The 25,874-nt window shown below is 39.1% G+C and overlaps 1 protein-coding gene across 1 annotated transcript in view; it reads left to right on the forward strand.

Annotated features, from left to right (window-relative positions):
• LOC132824528 (mucin-2-like) overlaps nucleotides 1-25,874 on the forward strand; it is a 167,966-nt gene that overhangs the window by 116,599 nt on the left and 25,493 nt on the right. Inside the window, exons 62-80 of the mRNA XM_060839164.1 lie at nucleotides 297-512; nucleotides 1,747-1,962; nucleotides 3,202-3,417; nucleotides 4,651-4,866; nucleotides 6,100-6,315; nucleotides 6,763-6,978; nucleotides 8,213-8,428; nucleotides 9,661-9,876; nucleotides 11,117-11,332; nucleotides 12,566-12,781; nucleotides 14,014-14,229; nucleotides 15,462-15,677; nucleotides 16,911-17,126; nucleotides 18,357-18,572; nucleotides 19,807-20,022; nucleotides 21,257-21,472; nucleotides 22,704-22,919; nucleotides 24,151-24,366; nucleotides 25,601-25,816. Of these exons, the coding sequence (XP_060695147.1) occupies nucleotides 297-512; nucleotides 1,747-1,962; nucleotides 3,202-3,417; nucleotides 4,651-4,866; nucleotides 6,100-6,315; nucleotides 6,763-6,978; nucleotides 8,213-8,428; nucleotides 9,661-9,876; nucleotides 11,117-11,332; nucleotides 12,566-12,781; nucleotides 14,014-14,229; nucleotides 15,462-15,677; nucleotides 16,911-17,126; nucleotides 18,357-18,572; nucleotides 19,807-20,022; nucleotides 21,257-21,472; nucleotides 22,704-22,919; nucleotides 24,151-24,366; nucleotides 25,601-25,816 (4,104 nt within the window). The remainder of the gene's footprint in view (nucleotides 1-296; nucleotides 513-1,746; nucleotides 1,963-3,201; nucleotides 3,418-4,650; nucleotides 4,867-6,099; nucleotides 6,316-6,762; nucleotides 6,979-8,212; nucleotides 8,429-9,660; nucleotides 9,877-11,116; nucleotides 11,333-12,565; nucleotides 12,782-14,013; nucleotides 14,230-15,461; nucleotides 15,678-16,910; nucleotides 17,127-18,356; nucleotides 18,573-19,806; nucleotides 20,023-21,256; nucleotides 21,473-22,703; nucleotides 22,920-24,150; nucleotides 24,367-25,600; nucleotides 25,817-25,874) is intronic.

Here is a 25,874-nt window from a genome sequence, read left to right on the forward strand (position 1 = left end):
TGTGGAGAGACAGCAGGGTCAATGAAGTCAGTGCAAATCTCTGAGCTGAGTCCATGTTATCTCTGATGGATACTCATTTGGCAATTCCAACGTAGTGAATGTGATAGGTTCTGATTAATCATTGGTCAGCGAAGAATGCTAGTTAAAATATACTTGTCCATTCCAAAACAAGAACACGTAGTTTCAGAAGAGGAGCCACTGTCGTGACTATATTGAAACAAAGATCAATACAGTGGCAGATTGACAAGCTGTCGTGAGATGCCTGGAACATCATTTTCATGATTTTTGTCTTCCAGGACAGGCAGTGGTGACTTCTGTAGGTAATTCAGACCTGTGTAACTTTACGCTCTGTACCAAGAGCTGTGAGATTGTGAAGTACACAGGCAAATGTCACACCACTACAGTGCCTACTACAACTCCATCCGAAACTGCAACTACAGTAACAGTAACTCCCACAACTACAGAAACAACAAGATGCTCTTGCCACGCCAATGGACAAACATTATCACCTGGTAAGTGTCTCAACATCAATGAAATCGTGTACCATGACAAATTGCATAGGCAAGCTGGGAATCTTGTCTGATGTGTGTCTCCATCAACCTCCCAGAACAGTGATCAAGAATGCGCCCTAAACTGGTAATTCCAACATTGTGAATGGGTTGTTCTTGGCAGTTGCAGAAAGTGGAAACTTTCTTACCTTGTTTCATTTCATCCAACAAATGTCATTGCTTTTCTGCTGGACAAACACGTGCAGGTGGTTGTTTCTTTGGGATGTGAAAGAAGAAAGGAACTAAGTTCAATTTGCACGTACATTAATGTCCTTTGCTCACTTGTCTGTTTATATTTGCTAACCATTTGTACGCACCATTTAGATGTTTGCCACACCCGTTTACCTCATCAATCAGCCTGTGTTGATTTCTGATTGCAATGTTCCATGCCAAATCTTGTCTTGCAGAATAGGATTGTTTATAATTTTTAGGAAGATCTCATCTTTTTTGTTTCAACAATTATCTCAGCTTTCTGCAATGCTGAACGAAGCTTTAAATGTCCTGGTTCTTTTTTGGAAAGGAAAGGAGAATGTTAGAATTTTCACTCTCCTCTAGAGCTTCAGTGCTCTGTTTAATCTTCTGACATTTTGTTCTTGTCTGACGACACCACACCATTTATATCTTATCTCAGCCATTTACCACATCTACTGGACAGTGGCAATATTGACTTCAGATTTCATAGTTTTTAAACCATGCCAAGTTTTCCCTTGCAGGATGACATATTCTGATTTTGTGGAAGAGCTTGCAATTTTTTTTATGCAGTTTGAATTTTTTTTTAGCATAACTACAGAGATGAGCAACAGAGCGAACAAATTCGAGGGCAAACACCTGAAATGCAATGATGCCATATCTAGGTTACGTTAGGATCAGTACAATCAGCCAAATGCATTTTTGCTGTTTGGAACCTTTCTGTAAATGAAGCATATCCAGGGACATTAGCAACAGTGTAATGAATGCGATATATCCTCACAAATAATTTTCCTGTCCAAATAGCTGGTTAGAGCATACATGACATTTGCCCACAATTTAAATGTGCCGTCTTCATGTATGGTAATTGCACAGTCATGTTTATTTTCTCATGGTTCCAAGAACAGCAGCCACTGTCGTCTATATATTGACAGGAAGGTAACTAGTGTGGCTGTGTGAGAACTCATCATGAGATGCCTGTGACATACTTTTCATGACTTTTGTCTTCCAGGACAGGCAGTGGTGACTTCTGTAGGTAAATCAGACCTGTGTAACTTTACACTCTGTACCAAGAGCTGTGAGATTGTGAAGTACACAGGCAAATGTCACACCACTACAGCGCCTACTACAACTCCATCTGAAACTGCAACAACAGTAACAGTAACTCCCACAACTACAGAAACAACAAGATGCTCTTGCCACGCCAATGGACAAACATTATCACCTGGTAAGTGTCTCAACATCAATGAAATCGTTTACCATGACAAATTGCATAGGCAAGCTGGGAATCTTGCCTGAGGTGTGTCTCCATCAACCTCCCAGAACAGTGATCAAGAATGCACCCTAAACTGGTAATTCCAACATTGTGAATGGGTTGTTCTTGGCAGTTGCAGAAAGTGGAAACTTTCTTGCCTTGTTTCATTTCATCCAACAAATGTCATTGCTTTTCTGCTGGACAAACACGTGCAGGTGGTTGTTTCTTTGGGATGTGAAAGAAGAAAGGAACTAAATTCAATTTGCACGTACATTAATGTCCTTTGCTCACTTGTCTGTTTATATTTGCTAACCATTCGTACGCACCATTTAGATGTTTGCCACACCCATTTACCTCATCAATCAGCCTGTGTTGATTTCTGATTGCAATGTTCCATGCCAAATCTTGTCTTGCAGAATATGATTGTTTATAGTTTTTAGGAAGATCTCATCTTTTTTGTTTCATCAATTATCTCAGCTTTCTGCAATGCTGAACGAAGCTTCAAATGTCCTGGTTCTTTTTTGGAAAGGAAAGGAGAATGTTTGAATTTTCACTCTCCTCTGGAACTTCAGTGCTTTGCTTAATCTTCTGACATTTTTTTCTTGTCTGACGACACCACACCATTTATATTTTATATATATATCATTTATCTCAGCCATTTACCCCATCTATTCGACTGTGGCAATATTGACTTCAGATTTCATAGTTTTTAAACCATGCCACGTTTTCCCTTCCAGGATGACATATTCTGATTTTGAGGAAGGGCTTGCAATATTTTTTCATGCAGTTTGAATTTCTTTGAGCTTCACTTCAGAGATGAGCAACAGAGCGAGGGCAAACACCTGAAATGCAATGATGCCATATCTAGGTTACATTAGGATCAGTACAATCAGCCAAATGCATTTTTGCTGTTTGGAACTTTTCTGTAAATGAAGCATATCCTGGGACATTAGCAACAGTGTAATGAATGCGATATATCCTCACAAATAATTTTCCTGTCAAATTACCTAGTTAGAGCATACATGACATTTGCCCATAATTTTAATGTGTCGTCTTCATGTATGGTAATTGCACAGTCATGTTTATTTTCTCATGGTTCCAAGAACAGCAGCCACTGTCGTCTATATATCGACAGGAAGGTAAATAGTGTGGCTGTGTGAGAACTCATCATGAGATGCCTGTGACATAATTTTCATGCCTTTTGTCTTCCAGGACAGGCAGTGGTGACTTCTGTAGGTAAATCAGACCTGTGTAACTTTACACTCTGTACCAAGAGCTGTGAGATTGTGAAGTACACAGGCAAATGTCACACCACTACAGCGCCTACTACAACTCCATCTGAAACTGCAACAACAGTAACAGTAACTCCCACAACTACAGAAACAACAAGATGCTCTTGCCACGCCAATGGACAAACATTATCACCTGGTAAGTGTATCAACACAAATAAAATCTTATACCATGACAAATTGCATAGGCAAGCTGGGAATCTTGTCTGATGTGTGTCTCCATCAACCTCCCAGAACAATGATCAAGAATGCGCCCTAAACTGGTAATTCCAACATTGTGAATGGGTTGTTCTTGGCAGTTGCAGAAAGTGGAAACTTTCTTACCTTGTTTCATTTCATCCAACAAATGTCATTGCTTTTCTGCTGGATGAACATGTGCAGGTGGTTGTTTCTTTGGGATGTGAAAGAAGAAAGGAACTAAGTTCAATTTGCACGTACATTAATGTCCTTTGCTCATTTGTCTGTTTATATTTGCTAACCATACGTACACACCATTTAGATGTTTGCCACACCCATTTACCTCATCAATCAGCCTGTGTTGATTTCTGATTGCAATGTTCCATGCCAAATCTTGTCTTGCAGAATATGATTGTTTATAATTTTTAGGAAGATCTCATCTTTTTTGTTTCATCAATTATCTCAGCTTTCTGCAATGCTGAACGAAGCTTTAAATGTCCTGGTTCTTTTTTGGAAAGGAAAGGAGAATGTTAGAATTTTCACTCTCCTCTAGAGCTTCAGTGCTCTGTTTAATCTTCTGACATTTTGTTCTTGTCTGACGACACCACACCATTTATATCTTATCTCAGCCATTTACCACATCTACTGGACAGTGGCAATATTGACTTCAGATTTCATAGTTTTTAAACCATGCCAAGGTTTCCCGTGCAGGATGACATATTCTGATTTTGAGGAAGAGCTTGCAATATTTTTTCATGCAGTTTTATTTTCTTTGAGATGACTACAGAGATGAGCAACAGATCGAACAAATTCAAGGGCAAACGCCTGAAATGCAATGATGCCATATCTAGGTTACATTAGGGTCAGTAAAATCAGCCAAATGAATTTTTGCTGTTTGGAACCTTTCTGTAAATGAAGCATATCCAGGGACATTAGCAACAGTGTAATGAATGCGATATATCCTCACAAATAATTTTCCTGTCAAATTAGCTAGTTAGAGCATACATGACATTTGCCCATAATTTTAATGTGTCGTCTTCATGTATGGTAATTGCACAGTCATGTTTATTTTCTCATGGTTCCAAGAACAGCAGCCACTGTCGTCTATATATTGACAGGAAGGTAAATAGTGTGGCTGTGTGAGAACTCATCATGAGATGCCTGTGACATAATTTTCATGCCTTTTGTCTTCCAGGACAGGCAGTGGTGACTTCTGTAGGTAAATCAGACCTGTGTAACTTTACACTCTGTACCAAGAGCTGTGAGATTGTGAAGTACACAGGCAAATGTCACACCACTACAGCGCCTACTACAACTCCATCTGAAACTGCAACAACAGTAACAGTAACTCCCACAACTACAGAAACAACAAGATGCTCTTGCCACGCCAATGGACAAACATTATCACCTGGTAAGTGTATCAACACAAATAAAATCTTATACCATGACAAATTGCATAGGCAAGCTGGGAATCTTGTCTGATGTGTGTCTCCATCAACCTCCCAGAACAGTGATCAAGAATGCGCCCTAAACTGGTAATTCCAACATTGTGAATGGGTTGTTCTTGGCAGTTGCAGAAAGTGGAAACTTTCTTACCTTGTTTCATTTCATCCAACAAATGTCATTGCTTTTCTGCTGGACGAACATGTGCAGGTGGTTTTTCTTTGGGATGTGAAAGAAAAAAGGAACTGAGTTCAATTTGCACGTACATTAATGTCCTTTGCTCACTTGTCTGTTTATGTCTGCTAACCATTCGTACGCACCATTTAGATGTTTGCCACACCCATTTACCTCATCAATCAGCCTGTGTTGATTTCTGATTGCAATGTTCCATGCCAAATCTTGTCTTGCAGAATATGATTGTTTATCATTTTTAGGAAGATCTCATCTTTTTTGTTTCATCAATTATCTCAGCTTTCTGCAATGCTGAACGAAGCTTTAAATGTCCTGGTTCTTTTTTGGAAAGGAAAGGAGAATGTTAGAATTTTCACTCTCCTCTAGAGCTTCAGTGCTCTGTTTAATCTTCTGACATTTTGTTCTTGTCTGACGACACCACACCATTTATATCTTATCTCAGCCATTTACCACATCTACTGGACAGTGGCAATATTGACTTCAGATTTCATAGTTTTTAAACCATGCCAAGTTTTCCCTTGCAGGATGACATATTCTGATTTTGAGGAAGAGCTTGCAATATTTTTTCATGCAGTTTTATTTTCTTTGAGCATAACTACAGAGATGAGCAACAGATCGAACAAATTCAAGGGCAAACACCTGAAATGCAATGATGCTATATCTAGGTTACATTAGGGTCAGTACAATCAGCCAAATGCATTTTTGCTGTTTGGAACCTTTCTGTAAATGAAGCATATCCAGGGACATTAGCAACAGTGTAATGAATGCGATATATCCTCACAAATAATTTTCCTGTCCAAATAGCTAGTTAGAGCATACATGACATTTGCCCATAATTTAAATGTGTCGTCTTCATGTATGGTAATTGCACAGTCATGTTTATTTTCTCATGGTTCCAAGAACAGCAGCCACTGTCGTCTATATATTGACAGGAAGGTAAATAGTGTGGCTGTGTGAGAACTCATCATGAGATGCCTGTGACATAATTTTCATGACTTTTGTCTTCCAGGACAGGCAGTGGTGACTTCTGTAGGTAAATCAGACCTGTGTAACTTTACACTCTGTACCAAGAGCTGTGAGATTGTGAAGTACACAGGCAAATGTCACACCACTACAGCGCCTACTACAACTCCATCTGAAACTGCAACAACAGTAACAGTAACTCCCACAACTACAGAAACAACAAGATGCTCTTGCCACGCCAACGGACAAACATTATCACCTGGTAAGTGCACCAGGTGAAATGAAAACTGGTATCATGTTGAGTTACACAAGAAGTCTGGGAATGGGAGAAAGCCCCCTTGACTGTGGATGCTTGAAATCAGAAAACAACAGTGAATTTGCTGGAAAAATTCAGCAGGTGGTCTGCCAACCTGTGTGGAGAGACAGCATGGTCAATGAAGTCAGTGCAAATCTCTGAGCTGAGTCCATGTTATCTCTGATGGATACTCGTTTGGCAATTCCAACGTAGTGAATGTGATAGGTTCTGATTAATCATTGGTCAGCGAAGAATGCTAGTTAAAATATACTTGTCCATTCCAAAACAAAAACACGTAGTTTCAGAAGAGGAGCCACTGTCGTGACTATATTGAAACAAAGATCAATACAGTGGCAGATTGACAAGCTGTCGTGAGATGCCTGGAACATCATTTTCATGATTTTTGTCTTCCAGGACAGGCAGTGGTGACTTCTGTAGGTAATTCAGACCTGTGTAACTTTACGCTCTGTACCAAGAGCTGTGAGTTTGTGAAGTACACAGGCAAATGTCACACCACTACAGTGCCTACTACAACTCCATCCGAAACTGCAACTACAGTAACAGTAACTCCCACAACTACAGAAACAACAAGATGCTCTTGCCACGCCAATGGACAAACATTATCACCTGGTAAGTGTCTCAACATCAATGAAATCGTGTACCATGACAAATTGCATAGGCAAGCTGGGAATCTTGTCTGATGTGTGTCTCCATCAACCTCCCAGAACAGTGATCAAGAATGCGCCCTAAACTGGTAATTCCAACATTGTGAATGGGTTGTTCTTGGCAGTTGCAGAAAGTGGAAACTTTCTTACCTTGTTTCATTTCATCCAACAAATGTCATTGCTTTTCTGCTGGACAAACACGTGCAGGTGGTTGTTTCTTTGGGATGTGAAAGAAGAAAGGAACTAAGTTCAATTTGCACGTACATTAATGTCCTTTGCTCACTTGTCTGTTTATATTTGCTAACCATTTGTACGCACCATTTAGATGTTTGCCACACCCGTTTACCTCATCAATCAGCCTGTGTTGATTTCTGATTGCAATGTTCCATGCCAAATCTTGTCTTGCAGAATAGGATTGTTTATAATTTTTAGGAAGATCTCATCTTTTTTGTTTCATCAATTATCTCAGCTTTCTGCAATGCTGAACGAAGCTTTAAATGTCCTGGTTCTTTTTTGGAAAGGAAAGGAGAATGTTAGAATTTTCACTCTCCTCTAGAGCTTCAGTGCTTTGCTTAATCTTCTGACATTTTTTTCTTGTCTGACGACACCACACCATTTATATTTTATCTCAGCCATTTACCACATGTATTGGACAGTGGCAATATTGACTTCAGATTTCATAGTTTTTAAACCATGCCAAGTTTTCCCTTGCAGGATGACATATTCTGATTTTGTGGAAGAGCTTGCAATTTTTTTTATGCAGTTTGAATTTTTTTTTAGCATAACTACAGAGATGAGCAACAGAGCGAACAAATTCGAGGGCAAACACCTGAAATGCAATGATGCCATATCTAGGTTACGTTAGGATCAGTACAATCAGCCAAATGCATTTTTGCTGTTTGGAACCTTTCTGTAAATGAAGCATATCCAGGGACATTAGCAACAGTGTAATGAATGCGATATATCCTCACAAATAATTTTCCTGTCCAAATAGCTGGTTAGAGCATACATGACATTTGCCCACAATTTAAATGTGCCGTCTTCATGTATGGTAATTGCACAGTCATGTTTATTTTCTCATGGTTCCAAGAACAGCAGCCACTGTCGTCTATATATTGACAGGAAGGTAACTAGTGTGGCTGTGTGAGAACTCATCATGAGATGCCTGTGACATACTTTTCATGACTTTTGTCTTCCAGGACAGGCAGTGGTGACTTCTGTAGGTAAATCAGACCTGTGTAACTTTACACTCTGTACCAAGAGCTGTGAGATTGTGAAGTACACAGGCAAATGTCACACCACTACAGCGCCTACTACAACTCCATCTGAAACTGCAACAACAGTAACAGTAACTCCCACAACTACAGAAACAACAAGATGCTCTTGCCACGCCAATGGACAAACATTATCACCTGGTAAGTGTCTCAACATCAATGAAATCGTTTACCATGACAAATTGCATAGGCAAGCTGGGAATCTTGTCTGAGGTGTGTCTTCATCAACCTCCCAGAACAGTGATCAAGAATGCACCCTAAACTGGTAATTCCAACATTGTGAATGGGTTGTTCTTGGCAGTTGCAGAAAGTGGAAACTTTCTTGCCTTGTTTCATTTCATCCAACAAATGTCATTGCTTTTCTGCTGGACAAACACGTGCAGGTGGTTGTTTCTTTGGGATGTGAAAGAAGAAAGGAACTAAATTCAATTTGCACGTACATTAATGTCCTTTGCTCACTTGTCTGTTTATATTTGCTAACCATTCGTACGCACCATTTAGATGTTTGCCACACCCATTTACCTCATCAATCAGCCTGTGTTGATTTTTGATTGCAATGTTCCATGCCAAATCTTGTCTTGCAGAATATGATTGTTTATAGTTTTTAGGAAGATCTCATCTTTTTTGTTTCATCAATTATCTCAGCTTTCTGCAATGCTGAACGAAGCTTTAAATGTCCTGGTTCTTTTTTGGAAAGGAAAGGAGAATGTTAGAATTTTCACTCTCCTCTAGAGCTTCAGTGCTCTGCTTAATCTTCTGACATTTTTTTCTTGTCTGACGACACCACACCATTTATATCTTTTCTCAGCCATTTCCACATCTACTGGACAGTGGCAATATTGACTTCAGATTTCATAGTTTTTAAACAATGCCAAGGTTTCCCTTGCAGGATGACATATTCTGATTTTGAGGAAGAGCTTGCAATATTTTTTCATGCAGTTTTATTTTCTTTGAGCATAACTACAGAGATGAGCAACAGATCGAACAAATTCAAGGGCAAACGCCTGAAATGCAATGATGCTATATCTAGGTTACATTAGGGTCAGTACAATCAGCCAAATGCATTTTGCTGTTTGGAACCTTTCTGTAAATGAAGCATCTCCAGGGACATTAGCAACAGTGTAATGAATGCGATATATCCTCACAAATAATTTTCCTGTCAAATTAGCTAGTTAGAGCATACATGACATTTGCCCATAATTTTAATGTGTCGTCTTCATGTATGGTAATTGCACAGTCATGTTTATTTTCTCATGGTTCCAAGAACAGCAGCCACTGTCGTCTATATATTGACAGGAAGGTAAATAGTGTGGCTGTGTGAGAACTCATCATGAGATGCCTGTGACATAATTTTCATGCCTTTTGTCTTCCAGGACAGGCAGTGGTGACTTCTGTAGGTAAATCAGACCTGTGTAACTTTACACTCTGTACCAAGAGCTGTGAGATTGTGAAGTACACAGGCAAATGTCACACCACTACAGCGCCTACTACAACTCCATCTGAAACTGCAACAACAGTAACAGTAACTCCCACAACTACAGAAACAACAAGATGCTCTTGCAACGCCAATGGACAAACATTATCACCTGGTAAGTGTATCAACACAAATAAAATCTTGTACCATGACAAATTGCATAGGCAAGCTGGGAATCTTGTCTGATGTGTGTCTCCATCAACCTCCCAGAACAGTGATCAAGAATGCGCCCTAAACTGGTAATTCCAACATTGTGAATGGGTTTGTTCTTGGCAGTTGCAGAAAGTGGAAACTTTCTTGCCTTGTTTCATTTCATCCAACAAATGTCATTGCTTTTCTGCTGGACGAACATGTGCAGGTAGTTGTTCATTTGGGATGTGAAAGAAGAAAGGAACTAAGTTCAATTTGCACGTACATTAATGTCCTTTGCTCATTTGTCTGTTTATGTCTGCTAACCATTCGTACGCACCATTGAGATGTTTGCCACACCCATTTACCTCATCAATCAGCCTGTGTTGATTTCTGATTGCAATGTTCCATGCCAAATCTTGTCTTGCAGAATATGATTGTTTATAGTTTTTAGGAAGATCTCATCTTTTTTGTTTCATCAATTATCTCAGCTTTCTGCAATGCTGAACGAAGCTTTAAATGTCCTGGTTCTTTTTTGGAAAGGAAAGGAGAATGTTAGAATTTTCACTCTCCTCTAGAGCTTCAGTGCTTTGCTTAATCTTCTGACATTTTTTTCTTGTCTGACGACACCACACCATTTATATTTTATATAGATATCATTTATCTCAGCCATTTACCCCATCTATTCGACTGTGGCAATATTGACTTCAGATTTCATAGTTTTTAAACCATGCCAAGTTTTCCCTTGCAGGATGACATATTCTGATTTTGAGGAAGAGCTTGCAATATTTTTTCATGCAGTTTGAATTTCTTTGAGCATAACTACAGAGATGAGCAACAGAGCGAGGGCAAACGCCTGAAATGCAATGATGCTATATCTAGGTTACATTAGGGTCAGTACAATCAGCCAAATGCATTTTTGCTGTTTGGAACCTTTCTGTAAATGAAGCATATCCAGGGACATTAGCAACAGTGTAATGAATGCGATATATCCTCACAAATAATTTTCCTGTCAAAATAGCTAGTTAGAGCATACATGACATTTGCCCATAATTTTAATGTGTCGTCTTCATGTATGGTAATTGCACAGTCATGTTTATTTTCTCATGGTTCCAAGAACAGCAGCCACTGTCGTCTATATATTGACAGGAAGGTAAATAGTGTGGCTGTGTGAGAACTCATCATGAGATGCCTGTGACATAATTTTCATGCCTTTTGTCTTCCAGGACAGGCAGTGGTGACTTCTGTAGGTAAATCAGACCTGTGTAACTTTACACTCTGTACCAAGAGCTGTGAGATTGTGAAGTACACAGGCAAATGTCACACCACTACAGCGCCTACTACAACTCCATCTGAAACTGCAACAACAGTAACAGTAACTCCCACAACTACAGAAACAACAAGATGCTCTTGCCACGCCAATGGACAAACATTATCACCTGGTAAGTGTATCAACACAAATAAAATCTTATACCATGACAAATTGCATAGGCAAGCTGGGAATCTTGTCTGATGTGTGTCTCCATCAACCTCCCAGAACAGTGATCAAGAATGCGCCCTAAACTGGTAATTCCAACATTGTGAATGGGTTGTTCTTGGCAGTTGCACAAAGTGGAAACTTTCTTACCTTGTTTCATTTCATCCAACAAATGTCATTGCTTTTCTGCTGGACGAACATGTGCAGGTGGTTTTTCTTTGGGATGTGAAAGAAAAAAGGAACTGAGTTCAATTTGCACGTACATTAATGTCCTTTGCTCACTTGTCTGTTTATGTCTGCTAACCATTCGTACGCACCATTTAGATGTTTGCCACACCCATTTACCTCATCAATCAGCCTGTGTTGATTTCTGATTGCAATGTTCCATGCCAAATCTTGTCTTGCAGAATATGATTGTTTATAATTTTTAGGAAGATCTCATCTTTTTTGTTTCATCAATTATCTCAGCTTTCTGCAATGCTGAACGAAGCTTTAAATGTCCTGGTTCTTTTTTGGAAAGGGAAGGAGAATGTTAGAATTTTCACTCTCCTCTAGAGCTTCAGTGCTCTGTTTAATCTTCTGACATTTTGTTCTTGTCTGACGACACCACACCATTTATATCTTATCTCAGCCATTTACCACATCTACTGGACAGTGGCAATATTGACTTCAGATTTCATAGTTTTTAAACCATGCCAAGTTTTCCCTTGCAGGATGACATATTCTGATTTTGAGGAAGAGCTTGCAATATTTTTTCATGCAGTTTTATTTTCTTTGAGCATAACTACAGAGATGAGCAACAGATCGAACAAATTCAAGGGCAAACGCCTGAAATGCAATGATGCTATATCTAGGTTACATTAGGGTCAGTACAATCAGCCAAATGCATTTTTGCTGTTTGGAACCTTTCTGTAAATGAAGCATATCCAGGGACATTAGCAACAGTGTAATGAATGCGATATATCCTCACAAATAATTTTCCTGTCAAATTAGCTAGTTAGAGCATACATGACATTTGCCCATAATTTTAATGTGTCGTCTTCATGTATGGTAATTGCACAGTCATGTTTATTTTCTCATGGTTCCAAGAACAGCAGCCACTGTCGTCTATATATTGACAGGAAGGTAAATAGTGTGGCTGTGTGAGAACTCATCATGAGATGCCTGTGACATAATTTTCATGCCTTTTGTCTTCCAGGACAGGCAGTGGTGACTTCTCTAGGTAAATCAGACCTGTGTAACTTTACACTCTGTACCAAGAGCTGTGAGATTGTGAAGTACACAGGCAAATGTCACACCACTACAGCGCCTACTACAACTCCATCTGAAACTGCAACAACAGTAACAGTAACTCCCACAACTACAGAAACAACAAGATGCTCTTGCCACGCCAATGGACAAACATTATCACCTGGTAAGTGTATCAACACAAATAAAATCTTATACCATGACAAATTGCATAGGCAAGCTGGGAATCTTGTCTGATGTGTGTCTCCATCAACCTCCCAGAACAGTGATCAAGAATGCGCCCTAAACTGGTAATTCCAACATTGTGAAAGGGTTGTTCTTGGCAGTTGCACAAAGTGGAAACTTTCTTACCTTGTTTCATTTCATCCAACAAATGTCATTGCTTTTCTGCTGGACGAACATGTGCAGGTGGTTTTTCTTTGGGATGTGAAAGAAAAAAGGAACTAAGTTCAATTTGCACGTACATTAATGTCCTTTGCTCACTTGTCTGTTTATGTCTGCTAACCATTCGTACGCACCATTTAGATGTTTGCCACACCCATTTACCTCATCAATCAGCCTGTGTTGATTTCTGATTGCAATGTTCCATGCCAAATCTTGTCTTGCAGAATATGATTGTTTATAATTTTTAGGAAGATCTCATCTTTTTTGTTTCATCAATTATCTCAGCTTTCTGCAATGCTGAACGAAGCTTTAAATGTCCTGGTTCTTTTTTGGAAAGGAAAGGAGAATGTTAGAATTTTCACTCTCCTCTAGAGCTTCAGTGCTCTGTTTAATCTTCTGACATTTTGTTCTTGTCTGACAACACCACACCATTTATATCTTACCTCAGCCATTTACCACATCTACTGGACAGTGGCAATATTGACTTCAGATTTCATAGTTTTTAAACCATGCCAAGGTTTCCCTTGTAGGATGACATATTCTGATTTTGAGGAAGAGCTTGCAATATTGTTTCATGCAGTTTTATTTTCTTTGAGCATAACTACAGAGATGAGCAACAGATCGAACAAATTCAAGGGCAAACGCTGAAATGCAATGATGCCATATCTAGGTTACATTAGGGTCAGTACAATCAGCCAAATGCATTTTTGCTGTTTGGAACCTTTCTGTAAATGAAGCATATCCAGGGACATTAGCAACAGTGTAATGAATACGATATATCCTCACAAATAATTTTCCTGTCAAATTAGCTAGTTAGAGCATACATGACATTTGCCCATAATTTTAATGTGTCGTCTTCATGTATGGTAATTGCACAGTCATGTTTATTTTCTCATGGTTCCAAGAACAGCAGCCACTGTCGTCTATATATTGACAGGAAGGTAAATAGTGTGGCTGTGTGAGAATTCATCATGAGATGCCTGTGACATAATTTTCATGCCTTTTGTCTTCCAGGACAGGCAGTGGTGACTTCTGTAGGTAAATCAGACCTGTGTAACTTTACACTCTGTACCAAGAGCTGTGAGATTGTGAAGTACACAGGCAAATGTCACACCACTACAGCGCCTACTACAACTCCATCTGAAACTGCAACAACAGTAACAGTAACTCCCACAACTACAGAAACAACAAGATGCTCTTGCCACGCCAATGGACAAACATTATCACCTGGTAAGTGTATCAACACAAATAAAATCTTATACCATGACAAATTGCATAGGCAAGCTGGGAATCTTGTCTGATGTGTGTCTCCATCAACCTCCCAGAACAGTGATCAAGAATGCGCCCTAAACTGGTAATTCCAACATTGTGAAAGGGTTGTTCTTGGCAGTTGCACAAAGTGGAAACTTTCTTACCTTGTTTCATTTCATCCAACAAATGTCATTGCTTTTCTGCTGGACGAACATGTGCAGGTGGTTTTTCTTTGGGATGTGAAAGAAAAAAGGAACTGAGTTCAATTTGCACGTACATTAATGTCCTTTGCTCACTTGTCTGTTTATGTCTGCTAACCATTCGTACGCACCATTTAGATGTTTGCCACACCCATTTACCTCATCAATCAGCCTGTGTTGATTTCTGATTGCAATGTTCCATGCCAAATCTTGTCTTGCAGAATATGATTGTTTATAATTTTTAGGAAGATCTCATCTTTTTTGTTTCATCAATTATCTCAGCTTTCTGCAATGCTGAACGAAGCTTTAAATGTCCTGGTTCTTTTTTGGAAAGGAAAGGAGAATGTTAGAATTTTCACTCTCCTCTAGAGCTTCAGTGCTCTGTTAATCTTCTGACATTTTTTTCTTGTCTGACGACACCACACCATTTATATCTTACCTCAGCCATTTACCACATCTACTGGACAGTGGCAATATTGACTTCAGATTTCATAGTTTTTAAACCATGCCAAGGTTTCCCTTGTAGGATGACATATTCTGATTTTGAGGAAGAGCTTGCAATATTGTTTCATGCAGTTTTATTTTCTTTGAGCATAACTACAGAGATGAGCAACAGATCGAACAAATTCAAGGGCAAACGCCTGAAATGCAATGATGCCATATCTAGGTTACATTAGGGTCAGTACAATCAGCCAAATGCATTTTTGCTGTTTGGAACCTTTCTGTAAATGAAGCATATCCAGGGACATTAGCAACAGTGTAATGAATGCGATATATCCTCACAAATAATTTTCCTGTCAAATTAGCTAGTTAGAGCATACATGACATTTGCCCATAATTTTAATGTGTCGTCTTCATGTATGGTAATTGCACAGTCATGTTTATTTTCTCATGGTTCCAAGAACAGCAGCCACTGTCGTCTATATATTGACAGGAAGGTAAATAGTGTGGCTGTGTGAGAACTCATCATGAGATGCCTGTGACATAATTTTCATGCCTTTTGTCTTCCAGGACAGGCAGTGGTGACTTCTGTAGGTAAATCAGACCTGTGTAACTTTACACTCTGTACCAAGAGCTGTGAGATTGTGAAGTACACAGGCAAATGTCACACCACTACAGCGCCTACTACAACTCCATCTGAAACTGCAACAACAGTAACAGTAACTCCCACAACTACAGAAACAACAAGATGCTTTTGCCACGCCAATGGACAAACATTATCACCTGGTAAGTGTATCAACACAAATAAAATCTTATACCATGACAAATTGCATAGGCAAGCTGGGAATCTTGTCTGATGTGTGTCTCCACCAACCTCCCAGAACAGTGATCAAGAATGCGCCCTAAACTGGTAATTCCAACATTGTGAATGGGTTGTTCTTGGCAGTTGCACAAAGTGGAAACTTTCTTACCTTGTTTCATTTCATCCAACAAAGGTCATTGCTTTTCTGCTGGATGAACATGTGCAGGTGGTTGTTTCTTTGGGATGTGAAAGAAGAAAGGAACTAAGTTCAATTTGCACGTACATTAATGTCCTTTGCTCACTTGTCTCTTTATGTCTCCAACCATACGTACACACCATTTAGATGTTTGCCACACCCATTTACCTCATCAATCAGCCTGTGTTGATTTCTGATTGCAATGTTCCATGCCAAATCTTGTCTTGCAGAATATGATTGTTTATAGTTTTTAGGAAGATCTCATCTTTTTTGTTTCATCAATTATCTCAGCTTTCTGCAATGCTGAACGAAGCTTTAAATGTCCTGGTTCTTTTTTGGAAAGGAATGGAGAATGTTAGAATTTTCACTCTCCTCTAGAGCTTCAGTGCTCTGTTTAATCTTCTGACATTTTGTTCTTGTCTGACAACACCACACCATTTATATCTTATCTCAGCCATTTACCACATCTACTGGACAGTGGCAATATTGACTTCAGATTTCATAGTTTTTAAACCATGCCAAGGTTTCCCTTGCAGGATGACATATTCTGATTTTGAGGAAGAGCTTGCAATATTTTTTCATGCAGTTTTATTTTCTTTGAGCATAACTACAGAGATGAGCAACAGATCGAACAAATTCAAGGGGAAACGCCTGAAATGCAATGATGCTATATCTAGGTTACATTAGGGTCAGTACAATCAGCCAAATGCATTTTTGCTGTTTGGAACCTTTCTGTAAATGAAGCATATCCAGGGACATTAGCAACAGTGTAATGAATGCGATATATCCTCACAAATAATTTTCCTGTCAAATTAGCTAGTTAGAGCATACATGACATTTGCCCATAATTTTAATGTGTCGTCTTCATGTATGGTAATTGCACAGTCATGTTTATTTTCTCATGGTTCCAAGAACAGCAGCCACTGTCGTCTATATATTGACAGGAAGGTAAATAGTGTGGCTGTGTGAGAACTCATCATGAGATGCCTGTGACATAATTTTCATGCCTTTTGTCTTCCAGGACAGGCAGTGGTGACTTCTGTAGGTAAATCAGACCTGTGTAACTTTACACTCTGTACCAAGAGCTGTGAGATTGTGAAGTACACAGGCAAATGTCACACCACGACAGCGCCTACTACAACTCCATCTGAAACTGCAACAACAGTAACAGTAACTCCCACAACTACAGAAACAACAAGATGCTCTTGCCACGCCAATGGACAAACATTATCACCTGGTAAGTGTATCAACACAAATAAAATCTTATACCATGACAAATTGCATAGGCAAGCTGGGAATCTTGTCTGAGGTGTGTCTCCATCAACCTCCCAGAACAGTGACCAAGAATGCGCCCTAAACTGGTAATTCCAACATTGTGAATGGGTTGTTCTTGGCAGTTGCACAAAGTGGAAACTTTCTTACCTTGTTTCATTTCATCCAACAAATGTCATTGCTTTTCTGCTGGACGAACATGTGCAGGTGGTTTTTCTTTGGGATGTGAAAGAAAAAGGAACTGAGTTCAATTTGCACGTACATTAATGTCCTTTGCTCACTTGTCTGTTTATGTCTGCTAACCATTCGTACGCACCATTTAGATGTTTGCCACACCCATTTACCTCATCAATCAGCCTGTGTTGATTTCTGATTGCAATGTTCCATGCCAAATCTTGTCTTGCAGAATATGATTGTTTATAATTTTTAGGAAGATCTCATCTTTTTTGTTTCATCAATTATCTCAGCTTTCTGCAATGCTGAACGAAGCTTTAAATGTCCTGGTTCTTTTTTGGAAAGGAAAGGAGAATGTTAGAATTTTCACTCTCCTCTAGAGCTTCAGTGCTCTGCTTAATCTTCTGACATTTTTTTCTTGTCTGACGACACCACACCATTTATATCTTATCTCAGCCATTTACCACATCTACTGGACAGTGGCAATATTGACTTCAGATTTCATAGTTTTTAAACAATGCCAAGTTTTCCCTTGCAGGATGACATATTCTGATTTTGAGGAAGAGCTTGCAATATTTTTTCATGCAGTTTTATTTCCTTTGAGCATAACTACAGAGATGAGCAACAGATCGAACAAATTCAAGGGCAAACGCCTGAAATGCAATGATGCTATATCTAGGTTACATTAGGGTCAGTACAATCAGCCAAATGCATTTTTGCTGTTTGGAACCTTTCTGTAAATGAAGCATCTCCAGGGACATTAGCAACAGTGTAATGAATGCGATATATCCTCACAAATAATTTTCCTGTCAAATTAGCTAGTTAGAGCATACATGACATTTGCCCATAATTTTAATGTGTCGTCTTCATGTATGGTAATTGCAGTCATGTTTATTTTCTCATGGTTCCAAGAACAGCAGCCACTGTCGTCTATATATTGACAGGAAGGTAAATAGTGTGGCTGTGTGAGAACTCATCATGAGATGCCTGTGACATAATTTTCATGCCTTTTGTCTTCCAGGACAGGCAGTGGTGACTTCTGTAGGTAAATCAGACCTGTGTAACTTTACACTCTGTACCAAGAGCTGTGAGATTGTGAAGTACACAGGCAAATGTCACACCACGACAGCGCCTACTACAACTCCATCTGAAACTGCAACAACAGTAACAGTAACTCCCACAACTACAGAAACAACAAGATGCTCTTGCCACGCCAATGGACAAACATTATCACCTGGTAAGTGTATCAACACAAATAAAATCTTATACCATGACAAATTGCATAGGCAAGCTGGGAATCTTGTCTGATGTGTGTCTCCATCAACCTCCCAGAACAGTGATCAAGAATGCGCCCTAAACTGGTAATTCCAACATTGTGAATGGGTTGTTCTTGGCAGTTGCACAAAGTGGAAACTTTCTTACCTTGTTTCATTTCATCCAACAAATGTCATTGCTTTTCTGCTGGACGAACATGTGCAGGTGGTTTTTCTTTGGGATGTGAAAGAAAAAAGGAACTGAGTTCAATTTGCACGTACATTAATGTCCTTTGCTCACTTGTCTGTTTATGTCTGCTAACCATTCGTACGCACCATTTAGATGTTTGCCACACCCATTTACCTCATCAATCAGCCTGTGTTGATTTCTGATTGCAATGTTCCATGCCAAATCTTGTCTTGCAGAATATGATTGTTTATAATTTTTAGGAAGATCTCATCTTTTTTGTTTCATCAATTATCTCAGCTTTCTGCAATGCTGAACGAAGCTTTAAATGTCCTGGTTCTTTTTTGGAAAGGAAAGGAGAATGTTAGAATTTTCACTCTCCTCTAGAGCTTCAGTGCTCTGTTAAATCTTCTGACATTTTTTTTCTTGTCTGACAACACCACACCATTTATATCTTATCTCAGCCATTTACCACATCTACTGGACAGTGGCAATATTGACTTCAGATTTCATAGTTTTTAAACCATGCCAAGTTTTCCCTTGCAGGATGACATATTCTGATTTTGAGGAAGAGCTTGCAATATTGTTTCATGCAGTTTTATTTTCTTTGAGCATAACTACAGAGATGAGCAACAGATCGAACAAATTCAAGGGCAAACGCCTGAAATGCAATGATGCTATATCTAGGTTACATTAGGGTCAGTACAATCAGCCAAATGCATTTTTGCTGTTTGGAACCTTTCTGTAAATGAAGCATATCCAGGGACATTAGCAACAGTGTAATGAATACGATATATCCTCACAAATAATTTTCCTGTCAAATTAGCTAGTTAGAGCATACATGACATTTGCCCATAATTTTAATGTGTCGTCTTCATGTATGGTAATTGCACAGTCATGTTTATTTTCTCATGGTTCCAAGAACAGCAGCCACTGTCGTCTATATATTGACAGGAAGGTAAATAGTGTGGCTGTGTGAGAACTCATCATGAGATGCCTGTGACATAATTTTCATGCCTTTTGTCTTCCAGGACAGGCAGTGGTGACTTCTGTAGGTAAATCAGACCTGTGTAACTTTACACTCTGTACCAAGAGCTGTGAGATTGTGAAGTACACAGGCAAATGTCACACCACTACAGCGCCTACTACAACTCCATCTGAAACTGCAACAACAGTAACAGTAACTCCCACAACTACAGAAACAACAAGATGCTCTTGCCACGCCAATGGACAAACATTATCACCTGGTAAGTGTATCAACACACATAAAATCTTATACCATGACAAATTGCATAGGCAAGCTGGGAATCTTGTCTGATGTGTGTCTCCATCAACCTCCCAGAACAGTGATCAAGAATGCGCCCTAAACTGGTAATTCCAACATTGTGAATGGGTTGTTTTTGGCAGTTGCACAAAGTGGAAACTTTCTTACCTTGTTTCATTTCATCCAACAAAGGTCATTGCTTTTCTGCTGGATGAACATGTGCAGGTGGTTGTTTCTTTGGGATGTGAAAGAAGAAAGGAACTAAGTTCAATTTGCACGTACATTAATGTCCTTTGCTCACTTGTCTGTTTATGTCTGCTAACCATACGTACACACCCTTTAGATGTTTGCCACACCCATTTACCTCATCAATCAGCCTGTGTTGATTTCTGATTGCAATGTTCCATGCCAAATCTTGTCTTGCAGAATATGATTGTTTATAGTTTTTAGGAAGATCTCATCTTTTTTGTTTCATCAATTATCTCAGCTTTCTGCAATGCTGAACGAAGCTTTAAATGTCCTGGTTCTTTTTTGGAAAGGAAAGGAGAATGTTAGAATTTTCACTCTCCTCTAGAGCTTCAGTGCTCTGCTTAATCTTCTGACATTTTTTTCTTGTCTGACAACACCACACCATTTATATCTTATCTCAGCCATTTACCACATCTATTGGACAGTGGCAATATTGACTTCAGATTTCATAGTTTTTAAACCATGCCAAGTTTTCCCTTGCAGGATGACATATTCTGATTTTGAGGAAGATCTTGCAATGTTTTTTCATGCAGTTTGAGTTTCTTTGAGCATAACTACAGAGATGAGCAACAGAGCGAACAAATTCGAGGGCAAACACCTGAAATGCAATGATGCTATATCTAGGTTACATTAGGGTCAGTACAATCAGCCAAATGCATTTTTGCTGTTTGGAACCTTTCTGTAAATGAAGCATATCCAGGGACATTAGCAACAGTGTAATGAATGCGATATATCCTCACAAATAATTTTCCTGTCAAATTAGCTAGTTAGAGCATACATGACATTTGCCCATAATTTTAATGTGTCGTCTTCATGTATGGTAATTGCACAGTCATGTTTATTTTCTCATGGTTCCAAGAACAGCAGCCACTGTCGTCTATATATTGACAGGAAGGTAAATAGTGTGGCTGTGTGAGAACTCATCATGAGATGCCTGTGACATAATTTTCATGCCTTTTGTCTTCCAGGACAGGCAGTGGTGACTTCTGTAGGTAAATCAGACCTGTGTAACTTTACACTCTGTACCAAGAGCTGTGAGATTGTGAAGTACACAGGCAAATGTCACACCACGACAGCGCCTACTACAACTCCATCTGAAACTGCAACAACAGTAACAGTAACTCCCACAACTACAGAAACAACAAGATGCTCTTGCCACGCCAATGGACAAACATTATCACCTGGTAAGTGTATCAACACAAATAAAATCTTATACCATGACAAATTGCATAGGCAAGCTGGGAATCTTGTCTGAGGTGTGTCTCCATCAACCTCCCAGAACAGTGACCAAGAATGCGCCCTAAACTGGTAATTCCAACATTGTGAATGGGTTGTTCTTGGCAGTTGCACAAAGTGGAAACTTTCTTACCTTGTTTCATTTCATCCAACAAATGTCATTGCTTTTCTGCTGGATGAACATGTGCAGGTGGTTTTTCTTTGGGATGTGAAAGAAAAAAGGAACTGAGTTCAATTTGCACGTACATTAATGTCCTTTGCTCACTTGTCTGTTTATGTCTGCTAACCATTCGTACGCACCATTTAGATGTTTGCCACACCCATTTACCTCATCAATCAGCCTGTGTTGATTTCTGATTGCAATGTTCCATGCCAAATCTTGTCTTGCAGAATATGATTGTTTATAATTTTTAGGAAGATCTCATCTTTTTTGTTTCATCAATTATCTCAGCTTTCTGCAATGCTGAACGAAGCTTTAAATGTCCTGGTTCTTTTTTGGAAAGGAAAGGAGAATGTTAGAATTTTCACTCTCCTCTAGAGCTTCAGTGCTCTGCTTAATCTTCTGACATTTTTTTCTTGTCTGACGACACCACACCATTTATATCTTATCTCAGCCATTTACCACATCTACTGGACAGTGGCAATATTGACTTCAGATTTCATAGTTTTTAAACAATGCCAAGTTTTTCCTTGCAGGATGACATATTCTGATTTTGAGGAAGAGCTTGCAATATTTTTTCATGCAGTTTTATTTCCTTTGAGCATAACTACAGAGATGAGCAACAGATCGAACAAATTCAAGGGCAAACGCCTGAAATGCAATGATGCTATATCTAGGTTACATTAGGGTCAGTACAATCAGCCAAATGCATTTTTGCTGTTTGGAACCTTTCTGTAAATGAAGCATATCCAGGGACATTAGCAACAGTGTAATGAATGCGATATATCCTCACAAATAATTTTCCTGTCAAATTAGCTAGTTAGAGCATACATGACATTTGCCCATAATTTTAATGTGTCGTCTTCATGTATGGTAATTGCAGTCATGTTTATTTTCTCATGGTTCCAAGAACAGCAGCCACTGTCGTCTATATATTGACAGGAAGGTAAATAGTGTGGCTGTGTGAGAACTCATCATGAGATGCCTGTGACATAATTTTCATGCCTTTTGTCTTCCAGGACAGGCAGTGGTGACTTCTGTAGGTAAATCAGACCTGTGTAACTTTACACTCTGTACCAAGAGCTGTGAGATTGTGAAGTACACAGGCAAATGTCACACCACTACAGCGCCTACTACAACTCCATCTGAAACTGCAACAACAGTAACAGTAACTCCCACAACTACAGAAACAACAAGATGCTCTTGCCACGCCAATGGACAAACATTATCACCTGGTAAGTGTATCAACACACATAAAATCTTATACCATGACAAATTGCATAGGCAAGCTGGGAATCTTGTCTGATGTGTGTCCATCAACCTCCCAGAACAGTGATCAAGAATGCGCCCTAAACTGGTAATTCCAACATTGTGAATGGGTTGTTTTTGGCAGTTGCACAAAGTGGAAACTTTCTTACCTTGTTTCATTTCATCCAACAAATGTCATTGCTTTTCTGCTGGACGAACATGTGCAGGTGGTTTTTCTTTGGGATGTGAAAGAAAAAAGGAACTGAGTTCAATTTGCACGTACATTAATGTCCTTTGCTCACTTGTCTGTTTATGTCTGCTAACCATTCGTACGCACCATTTAGATGTTTGCCACACCCATTTACCTCATCAATCAGCCTGTGTTGATTTCTGATTGCAATGTTCCATGCCAAATCTTGTCTTGCAGAATATGATTGTTTATAATTTTTAGGAAGATCTCATCTTTTTTGTTTCATCAATTATCTCAGCTTTCTGCAATGCTGAACGAAGCTTTAAATGTCCTGGTTCTTTTTTGGAAAGGAAAGGAGAATGTTAGAATTTTCACTCTCCTCTAGAGCTTCAGTGCTCTGCTTAATCTTCTGACATTTTTTTCTTGTCTGACAACACCACACCATTTATATCTTATCTCAGCCATTTACCACATCTATTGGAGAGTGGCAATATTGACTTCAGATTTCATAGTTTTTAAACCATGCCAAGTTTTCCCTTGCAGGATGACATATTCTGATTTTGAGGAAGATCTTGCAATGTTTTTTCATGCAGTTTGAGTTTCTTTGAGCATAACTACAGAGATGAGCAACAGAGCGAACAAATTCGAGGGCAAACACCTGAAATGCAATGATGCTATATCTAGGTTACATTAGGGTCAGTACAATCAGCCAAATGCATTTTTGCTGTTTGGAACCTTTCTGTAAATGAAGCATATCCAGGGACATTAGCAACAGTGTAATGAATACGATATATCCTCACAAATAATTTTCCTGTCAAATTAGCTAGTTAGAGCATACATGACATTTGCCCATAATTTTAATGTGTCGTCTTCATGTATGGTAATTGCACAGTCATGTTTATTTTCTCATGGTTCCAAGAACAGCAGCCACTGTCGTCTATATATTGACAGGAAGGTAAATAGTGTGGCTGTGTGAGAACTCATCATGAGATGCCTGTGACATAATTTTCATGCCTTTTGTCTTCCAGGACAGGCAGTGGTGACTTCTGTAGGTAAATCAGACCTGTGTAACTTTACACTCTGTACCAAGAGCTGTGAGATTGTGAAGTACACAGGCAAATGTCACACCACTACAGCGCCTACTACAACTCCATCTGAAACTGCAACAACAGTAACAGTAACTCCCACAACTACAGAAACAACAAGATGCTCTTGCCACGCCAATGGACAAACATTATCACCTGGTAAGTGTATCAACACACATAAAATCTTATACCATGACAAATTGCATAGGCAAGCTGGGAATCTTGTCTGATGTGTGTCTCCATCAACCTCCCAGAACAGTGATCAAGAATGCGCCCTAAACTGGTAATTCCAACATTGTGAATGGGTTGTTTTTGGCAGTTGCACAAAGTGGAAACTTTCTTACCTTGTTTCATTTCATCCAACAAATGTCATTGCTTTTCTGCTGGATGAACATGTGCAGGTGGTTGTTTCTTTGGGATGTGAAAGAAGAAAGGAACTAAGTTCAATTTGCACGTACATTAATGTCCTTTGCTCACTTGTCTGTTTATGTCTGCTAACCATACGTACACACCATTTAGATGTTTGCCACACCCATTTACCTCATCAATCAGCCTGTGTTGATTTCTGATTGCAATGTTCCATGCCAAATCTTGTCTTGCAGAATATGATTGTTTATAATTTTTAGGAAGATCTCATCTTTTTTGTTTCATCAATTATCTCAGCTTTCTGCAATGCTGAACGAAGCTTTAAATGTCCTGGTTCTTTTTTGGAAAGGAAAGGAGAATGTTAGAATTTTCACTCTCCTCTAGAGCTTCAGTGCTCTGTTTAATCTTCTGACATTTTGTTCTTGTCTGACGACACCACACCATTTATATCTTATCTCAGCCATTTACCACATCTACTGGACAGTGGCAATATTGACTTCAGATTTCATAGTTTTTAAACCATGCCAAGTTTTCCCTTGCAGGATGACATATTCTGATTTTGAGGAAGAGCTTGCAATATTTTTTCATGCAGTTTTATTTCCTTTGAGCATAACTACAGAGATGAGCAACAGATCGAACAAATTCAAGGGCAAACGCCTGAAATGCAATGATGCTATATCTAGGTTACATTAGGGTCAGTACAATCAGCCAAATGCATTTTTGCTGTTTGGAACCTTTCTGTAAATGAAGCATATCCAGGGACATTAGCAACAGTGTAATGAATGCGATATATCCTCACAAATAATTTTCCTGTCAAATTAGCTAGTTAGAGCATACATGACATTTGCCCATAATTTTAATGTGTCGTCTTCATGTATGGTAATTGCACAGTCATGTTTATTTTCTCATGGTTCCAAGAACAGCAGCCACTGTCGTCTATATATTGACAGGAAGGTAAATAGTGTGGCTGTGTGAGAACTCATCATGAGATGCCTGTGACATAATTTTCATGCCTTTTGTCTTCCAGGACAGGCAGTGGTGACTTCTGTAGGTAAATCAGACCTGTGTAACTTTACACTCTGTACCAAGAGCTGTGAGATTGTGAAGTACACAGGCAAATGTCACACCACTACAGCGCCTACTACAACTCCATCTGAAACTGCAACAACAGTAACAGTAACTCCCACAACTACAGAAACAACAAGATGCTCTTGCCACGCCAATGGACAAACATTATCACCTGGTAAGTGTTTCAGCACAAATAAAATCTTATACCATGGCAAATTGCATAGGCAAGCTGG

Source organism: Hemiscyllium ocellatum, chromosome 18, assembly GCF_020745735.1.
Source record: "Hemiscyllium ocellatum isolate sHemOce1 chromosome 18, sHemOce1.pat.X.cur, whole genome shotgun sequence".
In the NCBI taxonomy this organism is placed as follows: Eukaryota; Metazoa; Chordata; class Chondrichthyes; order Orectolobiformes; family Hemiscylliidae; genus Hemiscyllium; species Hemiscyllium ocellatum.